Genomic DNA, 14,924 nt, shown 5'->3' on the forward strand with positions numbered 1-14,924 from the left:
TCCCATATCTGTGCTCAGCCAAAAAATTTTAAATTAGATATACATAATGATAATTTCAATGTCCACTTTTCTAATTGAACTATATGTTTTGAGTGTTTGCATAAATCTATATTTCATTTAAATCTTTCTCTTGGTCAAACATAGAGACAAACGTACTTACAGGTACTGCTTTCTTGGTTTCAGTGGGCCATTACAGATTTTGTCTTGACTGGCTGGTATCATACATGTAGTATCAGCGCCTATGACATATATCTCTTCTTTCCCACTCATGTCTTCTTTTCCTTCTATACATGGTGGGTTTGGAAAGCCTTCATTTGTAAAATACAGCCTCGGTTTGTTGAAGTAGGCATCATACCACTTGGTAACATTCCCATCATGCTGAGCTATTATCAAGAAAAGAAATAATAGATACAATTTACATTCTAACCAGACTGCAATTAAAGAAGTTACATAGGAAATTATTTTTTAAGAGCTTAGCATGCTATTGGTGCCATTTACACAAATAAGTCTATAACTGAATTTGCACTTAAACCCAAACTTCCTTACTATCCACACTATCTGTGTTTTGTTAACTCTGAGTAAGCCAACTAAATCACATCTAGAAATTTTGAGGGGCAATTTCACACAGCAGCTCTGCCTTTGGATTATATTATTTATGCAAGACACTTGACTTTGAAACTGAACATGACTAGCTAGCAAGCCAGTAAAAACCCTTTAGTCAGAAGACAGTAAAGATTCATAAATTAAATTACTAGATTTCCGTATGTGGATGGAACCCAGCAGCTCATGAGAAAAATCTTCACAATGTTGCTTGGCATGGTATTTGTTCATCTTTCAGCTCAAGAGAATCTTCACAGCAATAGCTATGAAGTAAATGTCTTTAGGACTAATGTTAAAATGCAAAGTTCAGAAAAAGGTGAGACACTTAAGGTGAGTTCACTTAATGTCCATGCTTTACTTCTATACTTTGAAACCAAGAAAAATAAGGGAATTAAATACCTGGAGTTTTTCCTTCTTAGGTAAAGTAAGCATGACCATATGATGTCTTATCATAAAACTCCCACTCACATTGATAAGCAGTTAGTCAAAGGGTTTCACAGCACTCTTTGTACAAGTAAATACTCATCAGTCCATAAAAGGGAATAAACATTCTTACCCACAGTCTACAGAAGGGATTTATATAACTCCCTCTGCCCCCGTAATGAAATGGAAATATCAACTGCACATGGCTGCATTCTTTTATGGGCAACACTAATAGCGACAGAAGAATAACCTTTCCAAACCCCAAAAGTTTCATATTTATTCACATTCACATATGTAAAATGTTGGGGTGTTTTCCAAGGAAACAGAAAATAAAGAACTATAGTGAAAAAATTAGGGACAGAATAATATTGGTGGCTTCAAACAGCATAGAAGACCCTTTGTCGGCAAGTATTCCCAGAATCCAGTACCCAGCCCACAGGTATTGTGAAAGATACTTTGCCCTTAGTGCTGTTGCCGCAGCAAAAGTGACTTTGTTGACTGTCTCTTAAAATGAAATTACTGAAACCCAAGAAAATAAATGAAAAAGACAAACAGTTGAAACTGAACACTGTTTTCAAGGGAACTTATTAAATTCTACCTCCAGCTTCCACAACAAGAACTTGTATCTTCTTGATAGGACCATGATCGTCACTGTAATAACATATTGGCATTCTGATTGTAATTGTTGTCGCTGTGACGAGTAGTGCTCCATTGGTATCATAAACTGGTGCTGGTTTCTTTTTAGGCCTTGGCGGTTCTGTTTTTAAACAAAGATATACCACAGAGTTCTGTTTTACAGTATTTTCACTGGAGGTACATTGTTCAGGCCCACAGCTGAGTTGTGCAAAAAAAGATCTCCAGCATATTTTCAGAGAAATGTCTTAAGGCTCTAAAAACTATATTCTGATAAATACCTATGTATATCAGTTTTCAATTTAAAGAGGAAACAGTAAAAAGAGTGATTTTCAGTTTTTCAATTAATTTCAATCAATCACTTTCTTTATTTCAACAACTGTGATGCTGCATATTTAGCTATTCTTGTGTCATATTCTAAGCTGTTTGCTGATGATAACTAAAATATTGAACTTGATATGATTGCTTCACTGAGTCTGCACATGCTGTACAGTATCGTTCTAATACAAATAGCAAATGATCTGTAAAACTAAACACTACAATTCAAGGTGATCAATTACATATTCCTGCTCCTACATTATGCAGCCTCTAAGTAACAGCTCAAGGCACACAGCTGTGTACTCACAGATAGAACAGCAATTTCTTCAGAATTTACAGAGATTTCAGATAAAGGGTACTTTATGGGACATACCTTTGATATCCATGGTTATTTTCAATTGAATTTTTGGCCCTGCACCAGCACCATTAATTGCATACACCTTTAAAAAAATATATTTGTTTTAATGAGTATTGTAATAGCATCATATTGGCCAATACTGGATATATCTGAAGCAACAATGAATGCCAAAACACTCCATTTGTCATTCACACTTGGCTAGAAATTACTTTATATTCCTTTAAAATCCTAAGTGCAGTAACACTTCATTGCTTATAATGTAGCTCCTAAAAAAGGAGTAAGCAAGCCCACTTAAAGAATGATCTTTTCTCCTCTCGTGTCCCTGTCTCTGAGTATTTGAAAGTACTTCATGCACATACTTCTAGCAAGCTCCCCTTGCAGAACTGAACCTTTCATGTCCTATAAGCCAAATGAACAATTCCAGTAGTGGAATTAAGAGAGAGATTTAGTCTTGTGCTTGTGACTATGTGTCACAGATTGCTTTGCTAAGCGCATGAACTGGTCATCCAGACTAGTGATGTGTTCTGCTCCCACTCACTCTATCCTGTTCATTGCTCCCCTTGTTCCTCAGACCTGCCTCTCTTTGCACCCCAGCTAACCTTCTTGGCATGAAAATCTCATATTCAGTCAAAGTTTCAAACTAATCTCACACATCGAAGAAAAAAATACAGCCCCCCCCCCCCCCCAACTGTATCAGTTCTTACGCTGACATTATAGGTATGTCCTCCTTTTAGTCCTTCTATCATGGCAGTGACTGACTGATCTTTTTTTTCAATGACACTAAGGTTGTGGATCTGGATGGCAGCAGGGTCATCTTCATTGTAAACCATAGCTTGATACACTTGAATATTTCCATTTGGTTCAGATGGTGGCACAAATGTTACTTGGAACTTTGTTACTTCATCTGGTATCTTCTGAAAAGTTATGTTGTTAGGTGGGTCTTCAGGCACTGAAATAAATATTTCAATGACCCATTTAATCAGTTTACTACTATTACTATTAGAGTAACACCTGAAAAATTAAAATTGCAATTTTTTTGTATATCAGTATTATTTCATTGATAGTTTCTGGTTTTTATAAAAAATTCTCAAATACTTACTGCATACGTAAGTATTCACAAACACAATAAAAAGACAAATATCTACTGAAATCCTATTCTTAATGAATGTGGCACTGAATTCTTAATGGTACTGAATGCTACAAACTTTAAAAATAATGATTAGATAACACTCAGTAGTTTCTACTCAGAAATTTTTTTTGTGATTATCTGCTGAGAAAGCCTGAAAACATCATTATACCTTGAAACACATCTGGGCTAAACAAATCCTTGCATGGGTTGACAAGCAAGAAGCAAGAGTCAGTGAGTATCCCTTTCTGAAAGACCTCTGTTGACAGCAAGCTCTCTCCTAACATATAAACAAGCCACTGTGCTCCTAAGAGTCTCTGCTTACCATAACTAAATCTTTAGGAAAAATTTTTCCACTAGCTGATGCTCAGACAAAAGCACAACATGCATTTTTTCCGGGGGCAGTTTCTTGTCAAATGCTTATTCCAATAGCTTATTCTCAGGACAGCAAAGGTATAAATCATTTTCCCAATGTTTCTATCTGAAAGAAAAGGCTGTAGCATTCTTTCCAGGCAGCTAAATATTTATTGCTCTACCTGAGCAGACAAGTATGTAGCGTGACCTCTAAATAGTGAAATCAAGCAATGGAAGGTAAACACATTCCCTCAGCAAAGGATTTAGATGCAGTTGTCCTATTGCCCAGGTTTTTTATACTAGCCAACAAATGCTTACTCAGGCTTCTCTGGGGTAACTCTGTGTAAACTGGTCCTAACCAAGCTAAGCTGTGCAAAACAGATGAAACGAGATGGAACAAAAATAACTGCTTCTCTCTAAAGTTACTGCACATCCTAATGTATCACATAATTACATAAGGAAAAGGGCTACCAGAAAAGGTAGCCAGACAGGATGCTGTCTATCTCAGAACAGACCCAGCTACCACATAGTTTACTTTTTAACTTTTCCACAGTAAAAGACCATATCAGCTTCCAGGGATAGAAATAGGTCGTGAAATCCTTAGAATTTAACTTATTTCAAGCGTTGGAGATACATATATATATATGGATGGATGGATGTACACACTCATATATAGTATCATATCAATAGGGACCTTGGCTTTTTGTACATCAAAGGAAGGATAAATGATAAATAAAATCACCGTGTAGTACACTTAAATATGAAATTAACCTGAGTATATAACTAAAAAAGATGTTCTGCAGCTAGAGATAAGGGAATTGTGCTTTATGCACAGGTGATAATTAGTTCGGATGAAACAAAACTTTAATACCCCTTGAGAAAATATTTTTAATGTCTTGCTTGTTTTTTTAAAAAATTGAAAACAAATCAGAACCAGCAAAGATAGTAGACAGAGCATAACTGTGATCTATATATGTGAAGTTAGGACTACATCTTCCCCATGTACATCTATTTCTATTTTTCTGAGCAAATGTAAATGCTGTCTACTTTTCTGTAACAGCTCATCTCTCAGTTTTATTTCTCTGAGTAACTTAACAGCATCATCTACTTTTGTCACCTTAAAATCTAGCTCATTCTCCAGATTGTTATGAATCTGTGGAACAGCTGACTCAAGCAGAGATTCCTGTGGGCCTTCGCTAGCAACTTCCTTCCACTGAGAATACATAAATAATGTCATCAAGTCAGCACAGATCCCATTTATAAATGGTAAGATGCACTTCACTTAATTTTTTATGTTTAAATTTTGCACCAAAACCAAGGATGTTGTATAGAGTTTTCAGTAGTCTCAAGAAAAACAGGCACCTCCACAAGGGAGTCATGCCTGCCCATGATAGGTGTCTTAAATATACATGCTAATATAGATAGAACCTTTGTCTTCATTGGCTATAGAAGTAATCTGCATGGCTGTGTTCCACATATCCAAATTTTACATGGAGCGAGGTAGGATCCCTGCATAACTAAAGGTAAATCTTAGTATTTATAACCATTCATTTTGTTGTCTGACACCTTTTTAAATATTAAAGGAAAATATTATGAGGACAAATCTGTATTAAAAGCCCATTTTGTGTTCAAATTTCTCATTCATTTGTCAAATTAAAGTAAAACCGTGAAGTTTGATCTGTATAAAGTAGAAAAAATACAAACCTGCTTCAAAAGTGGAGACAATTACTGGGGAACTAGCCTTGCCTTCTAGGAGTGCAGCATTCACATCCCCCGTAAAGGCAATGATTACTACAGAATACCTCGTAAATGCTTTTAAATCAGAAATTTCTAAGACTTTACCCTCCTCATTTGTCTTCAAAAACCGACCTTTATAGTTGTCATTATCTACCTTTAAAAATATAGTAAAAAACAGGAAAAAAAGTTGTTACAAGGCTTGAAACAGGCAAAAGCAGGAAATTATTATTTGAACATCTTATTTAAACTTTATTCTTCCACTTTTCTAAGTAGTTACATAGGAGATTTCACAAGAAGTTTCTAGGTACCATGAGTACAAAGCTGTGCTGGGGAGTACATTCCCATCTCACCCACGTGTTGCCTCTGTGGCATTCCATGCAGTATGCACTTAAGGGAAAGGGCTGTTTGGGTGGTGCTGTCTCACACCAAGCGAACATGGACCAATTTGGAGGCACTGGGCCAAGGCAACTGTAGTGACCTGAAATGGGAATCAAACTAGGCAAAGACCCAGAAGATGAGCAGCTATATAGCAGAAGATTGTTTGGAATACAATTAGAAAATTGGGCAGCAACATATAATGTTGATCCTACAGCAGAAAGTGGGATTCTTCTTTGGATGTATTAATTCTGTTTTATGAGAGAGTTGGGAAGGAGTAATTTTCTCACTAGAAAAGCTGGAAAGCTTTAGGGTTCAATCTAAAAAAGGGAGGATTACAGAAGACCTAGTAATAAGTTTAAAATATAAAAAATGATGTTAATAAATTAAAGAGAACCCCCTGCTTACAGTGTTCATGAAAATACAAATAGAAATTTTACTTGCACAAAAACCCAACTGGAATTAAAAATTACACAGTCTGCAATGGCATACCTAAAAAAGTAACTAAAACTATGACTATTCATTTAGTTATAAACTAAAATAATCTATTGAGGGTTGCTGAGCAATTTGCAGCACTGGATATTGCATGGAAAGGGTAACAAATAATTTGTGAGGAATATTTTAGGCACATTTGTTTCTGTGTTAGAGCAGCCTATGTGTTGGGTTACATTGTGGATACCTATCATCCTTACATCTCAAATAATCGGTAGTTCTGTAGAAAAATCTCCAGCGTTAGACTTTTTATCCAACTAATCACTTCTAATGGTAGCTTCAAAAACAAGAAAAAGGAAAAAAAGAGTGTTTCATCAAGTATCATTTACAAAATTCTATTTATGTATACTCCCACTGCTTCAGTTAATAATGTTTTTATTATTGTTTCTTCAGTGTGTAATTTAAAAAGAGGATAAGGCAGCTGTACAGTAGTTCTCCCACTGAACAAAATCTGTATTAAATGCAGCTGATAAAACATTAGAATAGGTCAAGCATACCTTTTATTTGATGGATAGGCATATATCCCCACTGAGAATTAACCTGAACTAAACTTTGTGATGAATTAAACAGACATTCATTTCCTGGGAGGGCCATCAAGAGCTGAAACACTTTCTTCTATCTGACTATCAAAAGTCCGGCATATAAATATTTATTCAACAGCTAAAGTACAATCACAACCCTACATCATTAAATGTATTTCTACTCTTCATGAAGTTTAATGGTTAAGTTTCATTTTCCTTACCCATTTCCAGGAATATTTTATTCAGAACTACTTCTAATTATAGTAGGCTGTAAGACAAACTAAAACATGACTTGGAGGGACAATAACAAAAGAGCACTTTTTAGTTTTTCTGATCTTTAAAACTGCAAGGAACATCCTAGCAATTTAAGCAGAATCCTAATACATTCAGTTATGAATACTAATTATTAACTTTTAGTATATAACAGAGTAGAAACCGGAATTATTCTGTTCCATGATGCTATTTTTATAAATATTCAAAGATACTCAGTTGAGAATAAAAATATACATACTGGAAGTTTGTGGAATTTGGAGTCTTCAAAAAAATTTCCCGCTGCGACAATAAAATATATACTAAAAATTTCACTGAAAAAGATTGTGACATCTTTATTGGTCTTTAAGAAGGAATAGATTTGTCTACTAAAGTTCTACAGAACTGGCATCTGTAGTTACTGATCATTAGACAGACAACATCTAATTAGAAGGAATCCATAAACACAAAGCTGGTTATCTGAAATATATTTGGAAAAAAACCCAACCAAACGAACAAAAAACTCACTTTGTAAAAACAAAACTAGTCCTCCAAACTGAAGATTTAAACCATTTTTTAAAGTTCCTTTCAAATGCTGGCAAGTTCACCTGGCACATTCCTCAGTTCATCGTGCTTCAGGAGTTTTATTATAACTTATACTGATAAGGTATTTATAATATTTTCAGAGTATATATAATTTATAATTTTGGAATTATCAGAGAGAAAATTGTTTCAATACAGATTGATAAAATATTAATCCCAAAAAAAATCAAGCTTTGAAAATTGAATTTGTAAGTTTTATGAAAACCATGAAATGTTTTTCTGCTGATGCACTATAATGCTGTTTAGTAAAAAATGTCAGGAATTTTTCACAAGGAGGAAGTTTTCCCTAATTTTATTAGAGGGGAAATAAAACTTGCTGTGTAGTTTTTAGCGACCTACCCATTGGGCCAAGGAAACATCCCTATATATCCTCCCCTTGTTGTACATCCTTCATCCTGCCATTCTACTGCTGCAGTAAGCATGTTCAGAACTGAGCAGATTTCACTCTGCATGTTGTACAATGAACTTAGAGGAAAATTGCAGGACTACGCATTACTCTCTCTTGTAACTTTTCTGAGTAGCTTAAAAATATTTGGTATTTTTTACTGATCTCCTTAGAAATTTTGATTGCAGAAATATCTCAGCATTAATATACTAGCAGATCTGTAATTCTTATGACAGACTCAGAAAAATTAAATATACACACATAGTCTTACTCTCTTCTCAGAAATCTTAAAGAAAATTTGTGTTTAAAGGCCTTAAATAGTTTGAACTGCTCTTTAATTTTTTTTTTCCTACCATCTAACGGACTGATTCAGAATTTTTGAAACTGCAAACAGCAACTTGTCCTGGGTAAAGTCTCATAAAATACTTCCTATTTTCACTTACAGCCCTGTCTATGTAATTTCTGGCAGAACAGGGAACCTATATCCTACTTCTCATGTGCTTGAACTTAGTTGACTATCCTGCCACAGGGCAGGAAATGAGGTTTATTAATGGTGGTTTTAGGAAGCTTTAGAAATGTAGCAGAGGATGAAAAAAGAAAAGCCACCAGAGCTTTTCTCTTATGTCAGTATTTTTGGTTATAAAGGTCAAGGAGAAAGAAGTGTTATTATTGTGCTACCAAAATACAGCTAATCTAATGGACAGAGCACCAAGTGCAAAGTGGGAAATCTAGTTTGACTTTAAAGTTTTCCCTCTGGTGCCATGTAACCTTGTGCAAGTCACTTCCTTTTGCTAGGCTCTCCATTTTCATTCGTGGAATCACTACTATGACCACTTCCCTCCTTTGAAGAAACAAATGTCATGACGGCTATAAAGAGGTACACTTTCACAAAGCTCAACTACTGCTTTCCTGTGTATGTTTATAGGCACACTCTTTTTTTTCTCCAAGACCTCTTACTATCACGTTTTTTCATATGAAGTAATTAATTTATCTTCCATTAATAAATTAATAAACGTACAATTAATTCTTATGAAGAATTTATGAGGAAATAGACACAACTATATGGTTTTCAATCTAGTTATGTCTGCTCTAAAATCTCTATAAGAATATCTGCTGTGGTATTAATGTCCCCAAACATCTGTATAACCACTAACAGTAAAACAGAATTGCCTTACTGAGGTAACATCTATGAGGTAGCTCGTTGGTCCCGTAATGATGGCAGGTTCACTCCAGCTGACATTAATACTGTGAGGAGATGTAGCTAAAACTGTCACATTTTCTGGAGGACCATCTGGAGCTGCAGAAAAAACTGTGTATGTGAATCATGGCCAAAGAAGTGCACAAAAAATAACACAGTAATTTTAATGGCCAGTAGAGATTTGAAAATGAAGCTTTTTCACATATTTAAGATCATACATTGCTTAAATAACTATAACTTTTTCCCTTTTTTTTATATGTAAGGCACACCATGTGATTTAGAAATACATCTTTCATTGCAACCACTACAATTTTTCTAGAGTATGGACTACCTACGACTTCATCTTAAATTGAGATTATAGGGTCATTTAATTATAAGTTCTTTATAAGTATTTCACATGACACAAGTAAAATATATGCAAATATTTATACAAATAGACAATCATAATATATTTATGTCAAATGAATAATTCAAAGAACAAGAAATTGTGAAAAGACATCATATTCTGCATGCTAGAAAAAATTTCCAGTAGTATTGGAAAGTACAAGCAGAAATAATTTTCTACATTTCCTTTCAATTTATTCTTAACATGTTGAGAAACTACTGAAAACCCAAACAAAAGAAGTGGTAAGAATTGAAAGAGGGCAAGAATGTTCACACTAAGAAATGGGATTTCCCTAAAATTTCCATTTGTCAGGGTGATATGTGAATTAAGCTAGTTATTTCTTAGTCATGAATAAGAAATTAATGAAATCATAATAACAACGTAGCAATTCTCAGTAAGTGGTATTATTTTTTCATAATAACCTTTTAAATTTCAGGAACATAAAATTTGGTATAGAATGACAACTGATTCATAGATAATTACAAAACTTGGCTCCAGGGTGCCTTGTTTTTGGATCTACTACAAAAAAAAGACAACTGTGGTAAGTATCACTGAACAGCCTGTTATAAAACAACAACATATTTGTACATATTTCCAGAACTTGGCTTTATGGTGCCTTTTCAATCTACCACAAAAATATACGTATCAGTTAACATTATAAAAAAAATACTGAAGTGATCATACCTATGCTAATCAGAAGATGCAGGCTCTTTTCTCAAACAAGATTAACAGATGAATATGCAGTTTGCCATTATTAATCATTAGGTAAGAGGGCTAAATGAGGAAAAAAATTTGGAGGGTATGCAAGACTACTTAGTTCTCCCAGAAGAACACAGAGTAGGAAAAGAACATGAAAAGAAGTATGTAACTGTTGCAATTATGTGTGAAAGATTAATGAGGAAAATAATAAAATTTTGCACTATGGAGTTGAAAATTTGGCACCATTGTTGCAGAATAAAACAGAAGTATTTGGGATTAGGTAAGGCGCTATAGTGAGTTTAGGGTGTTGGATATAGGAATTAGATTCCTGTGCTGGGATTAGCAGGAGTTTATAAGACTTTATAGGCAGGATCAAATTCAACCATTGGAAGCAGTCCCCAAAAATACTGAATAGTATGGAGCAACTGAATGAAGAGTGTAACTAAATGAGCTGTGAGTGCACATGAGGGATGGTAAAAGAGGAGAGTGTTCAGAGAAGGCTAGCTGTCAACTGCAGAGGTACAACAGATAAAACAAAATACAAAGGCAAGCAAGTTCCCTGAAAATGAAAATAAGCACACATTTTATTTTTCAGGTAATGCATGTCAGGCTTGTTGCTGAACAGTGTCTTTCAGTAACTATGGCAGTGATATCTATTAACTTTATCGCAAAATGAAATTTCTGAAAAACAGTATAAAATTATTTATATGTAGCTTCTTGAGCCTTAGTTTTCAAACCAACCAATTTTCCAAAGACAATTTTCCATTGCTTTTTTATAGAACTAATGGAATATTTAGTCTCTCAGTATTTTTTCAAAAGCCATTCTGCAGTGATGGTGGGGAATAATTTAAAGCATAATCTAATCTACAAATTATCCAATCTGCAGTTACTTATTTGGTTAATTTCCATATGTAGTTTATACTTGATGCATTTTTAGATATTTGCAAGAAAATTCTGATTGTATGCTATATTTAAGATACTTATCCAAAGTACGTGTAAGCATTAATACCTGGTTTATTTTCATAATGAGAAGTAAAATATCAGACATTAACCAAGTCATACTGAAATGTAGGAATATTTTCTGAAATAACATGTACAGTTGGGGAGAAAACTACAAAATGAAAGGTATCTGATGCGTCTCATGTCTTACAAAAAACATCTTTTTAAAAACTGTGTTTGATTCAGTGGATAACTGCTGCTTTCTGATTTAGGTTTGTTTGTGAAATGAATCTGGTCAATATGAAGCCATGATATCACTACCCCCTTTCTCTTATAAATCACAGCAATTTACTCTGGAGAAATGACCTAGTCTTATTCTCTCATTCCCCCATAATCCAATCACTTCCTCTCATAAGCACTTTTCTCCTGGTTTTCACAATAATGCATTTTCTGTAACTAATAACCATCATTTCCTGATTATCATGCTTCTATCCTTGCACAGGAATGTGGGTCTTATGGAGGTCAGGGTCATCTTTGCCATCCATCTGTGTCCTGATGCTAAGGCAGCAGTTAAGTGTGTTAGTTTGAAGGTAAGTCTGGATAGACCATCATTTAGCATAATCCTCAAAAATAAGACTGAATACTCCAGTCTTCTAAAAAAATTCATGCTTGCTAATTTGGTTAGGATCAGCTCTGTTTTTCCTTTTTCCCAAAAAAATTGTGTCCTTCAGTTATTTAATTTTTAATCATCTAAGTAATTTTTACATAATTTTAAACAGTTATGTCTTATATTCGTCCATAATTATTCCAATGTTTACTTTTGAGGAAATGTAACAAACAAAGAAAAAGAACTTCTCTCAGGCAAGGCTTTCTAGAAGAAAGAACACATAACAAGACATGAAATCTCAGTACTTTTTATCACAGAGAAGTATTTCTTTAATAGTACCAAGCAACTGGGTATCAGCAGGGATTGAGAAAGAAGGCTCTGAAAAGAGAAGCATAACCCTCTGCCCCATGCTTCTATGTCCTAGCCTTCATGGGACATTCGAGCATCTGGGATTTTCCTTTATACCTCAGTATATCCTGGTATTAGGGGATTTGGCAGTTTACCAAAAAGCATTGTATTGTGTAACTGTACGAGATCCAAAATGAGGTCAGTGATCTCACTGTCATTCATTTTCCATCTAACACTGACCCTCCACAATTATTTTTCTCTCATAAAACCTAAGTTCAGCCAATGCTATTCTTCTTATAAATGTAAGAGTAAAACTGGGGGTAAGTGCAGGTGTGAGGGAACAAAGTTTCCATAGCTATGGAAAACATTTCTTGCTCTTTCCCTTACTGTGAAACAACACTGTGATCTTCTGTGCTGGTAACTATATAAATCTAAGTTATGATGAACATATTTAATCTTGAAGAATAGATTTGGCTCTTGGGTAATCAATCAGCTAAGTAATAATGGTGCCATCACACTACTTTATGAGACAGTAAGACAATTCCTGTGAGGATAATCTGCAAGACAGAAGGCTGAATAGTTTATCTGTGTGATGTGAGAACTGGACTGTACTAACAATCCACAGTATTTTCAACAGAGTAACTCTATAACCACTATCAGTACAGAACACCGCCATTATTTTTTGTTTGAAACTTGCAAATGAGATAAAGAATCATGAAAAGAATTCCTATAGCCTTACATTTGTCTTCATAATGACCAACTGAAATAAACAGCTAAGATCTTCACCTTATTCACTGGATGGTCAGAATTATTAGTTATTTCTGCTTTAGCACAACAATCAAATCCTCAGAACTTGTAAAAATTATTTAGGATGTCTTTTACATAATTTTTGCTGCCGTTGAAGTTTCTTCTCTTTATATTCTGGGAAATGAGTCTAACAGTTTTCAGCTTAAATGCTGTAACCTCCTGAATACAATACATTAATATTTTTTTTAGGCTTGAGAGAAACACAAATTTCTGAGAACACAATGAATTATGAAGAAAAAATTCTTTAACTATTATTTCACAATGAAGGTAACTTTAACTCTGGTAGAAGCAATGTCTTACAGAGGCACTTCTTGAAAATCAAGTGAAATGGTGCCTAGCTTCTGCTCTCAAATGTGCCAACACAGCTCCCATTGATTTTATGGGCTAAGTACTCAGGGTATTTTACATAGCAGCTAAGCACTCCTAAGCCCTAACAGACCATGTATATATTGGCTGTGTATCAGCAAGCTAATCCAGAGGATGCTTGCCCTGTCCATGAGGGAAAGGAGAGGGAGATCAACACCTGTTTTCTGCATACACTTTACAAGGCTGCCCAGTGTGCCAGACCTGTTTGGTGCATTCTGAATTTCTCTTTCCTCCTACAGGCTGTAGCCTTTGCAAAAGAAAGAGGGGAACTGAGGGGGGGTTTTAACAGTAATTCTAAAAACTAGGCTTTGAAAACTGTGAGGTATCTAGAAACCTGCCCTTGCTAATGATCAACCACTGCTCAGCGAGGCTCCCAGCACTGAAGCACAAAGGAGCTGCCAGCTGGCTTCCCAGCTGTGTCATGTCACCTTCCTCTTTTTTTTCCTCCTCAGCTGATTGCTATTACCCCAGGAAAAAGACCAGCGCCCAGCTATGACATTTGGAATAGTGCCCATGCTTCCTTGACTCCACAACAGTGTGTTTTATAGGCAGCTTATCTCCTGATGTGTCACCAATTTAGCTCACAGGAGACTCGTTGCTGCCTACTTCCGTCACCACAGATACAGATCAGCAGCCCCAGACACTTAGGCTTGAAGAACTGCTGGAACTTTTTAAACTTCTACCCCACCACTTTTAAACTATCTAACAGAACACACAGAGGACCTACTGCTGAGAATGACACTAAACTGGCATGGAAAGGGCTTGTGCAGTCTATCGAGATGTTTATACTTTCAGCTACCATTTTTTCAGTGGGACTGGATAGGAAACTAGTTCTCTCTTAAGCCAAATTATCACTGTCCAGAGAGGAAATCATAAGAAGTTCCTAACTTTATGCAATTATATGTGTTTTCATTATCTGCTTCTCCATCCAGTTTAAATCCCTAACTATTCTAAACTCCAACAATTTTTCAAAAATAAGTATTTGCATATGTCAGCAGCTGAGTTCTATCAAATTTATAGTAAGAAATCTCCCCAGAGCTGGTGGCTCAAGAGTTGCACAACTTCTGTTATCTATTTTCTGCTCCATCTGGGTTTGTTGTTTTATTTTCCTTCTCCTTCATTTAAAATGTTGCATTGATTTGCAGGCAGAGCTTCCCCATAAGAGTCACTGGACAAAGAAAGTAAGCGTACATGAGAATGACTCTGCAGCTGATTCCAGCACTTCTCAATCCAAACGAGTGCTTCTGTGCTTTATTAAAAAAACAGGCTGTTGTAATGTTTACTATCACAGTGTCCAAAGCCTCCTGCGTTCACATCACATGATTATAAAAACACGAGTGGGACAAGGTAAGTATCTGGACTGTTGACTAGTCCTTGGTACACAGCTGTTTAAGTACTTGG

At 35.3% G+C, this 14,924-nt stretch overlaps 1 protein-coding gene across 1 annotated transcript in view; it reads right to left on the reverse strand.

Moving 5' to 3' along the window:
- Positions 1–14,924, reverse strand: part of PTPRQ (protein tyrosine phosphatase receptor type Q) — a gene marked incomplete at both ends in the record, with an annotated part of 125,963 nt that overhangs the window by 30,802 nt on the left and 80,237 nt on the right. Inside the window, 6 exons of the mRNA XM_082280024.1 lie at positions 161–383; positions 1,622–1,780; positions 2,348–2,414; positions 3,037–3,281; positions 5,517–5,703; positions 9,350–9,471. Of these exons, the coding sequence (XP_082136150.1) occupies positions 161–383; positions 1,622–1,780; positions 2,348–2,414; positions 3,037–3,281; positions 5,517–5,703; positions 9,350–9,471 (1,003 nt within the window). The remainder of the gene's footprint in view (positions 1–160; positions 384–1,621; positions 1,781–2,347; positions 2,415–3,036; positions 3,282–5,516; positions 5,704–9,349; positions 9,472–14,924) is intronic.

The sequence above is a fragment of the Coloeus monedula genome (genome assembly GCF_965178545.1).
Source record: "Coloeus monedula genome assembly, chromosome: 4".
Lineage (NCBI taxonomy): Eukaryota > Metazoa > Chordata > Aves > Passeriformes > Corvidae > Coloeus > Coloeus monedula.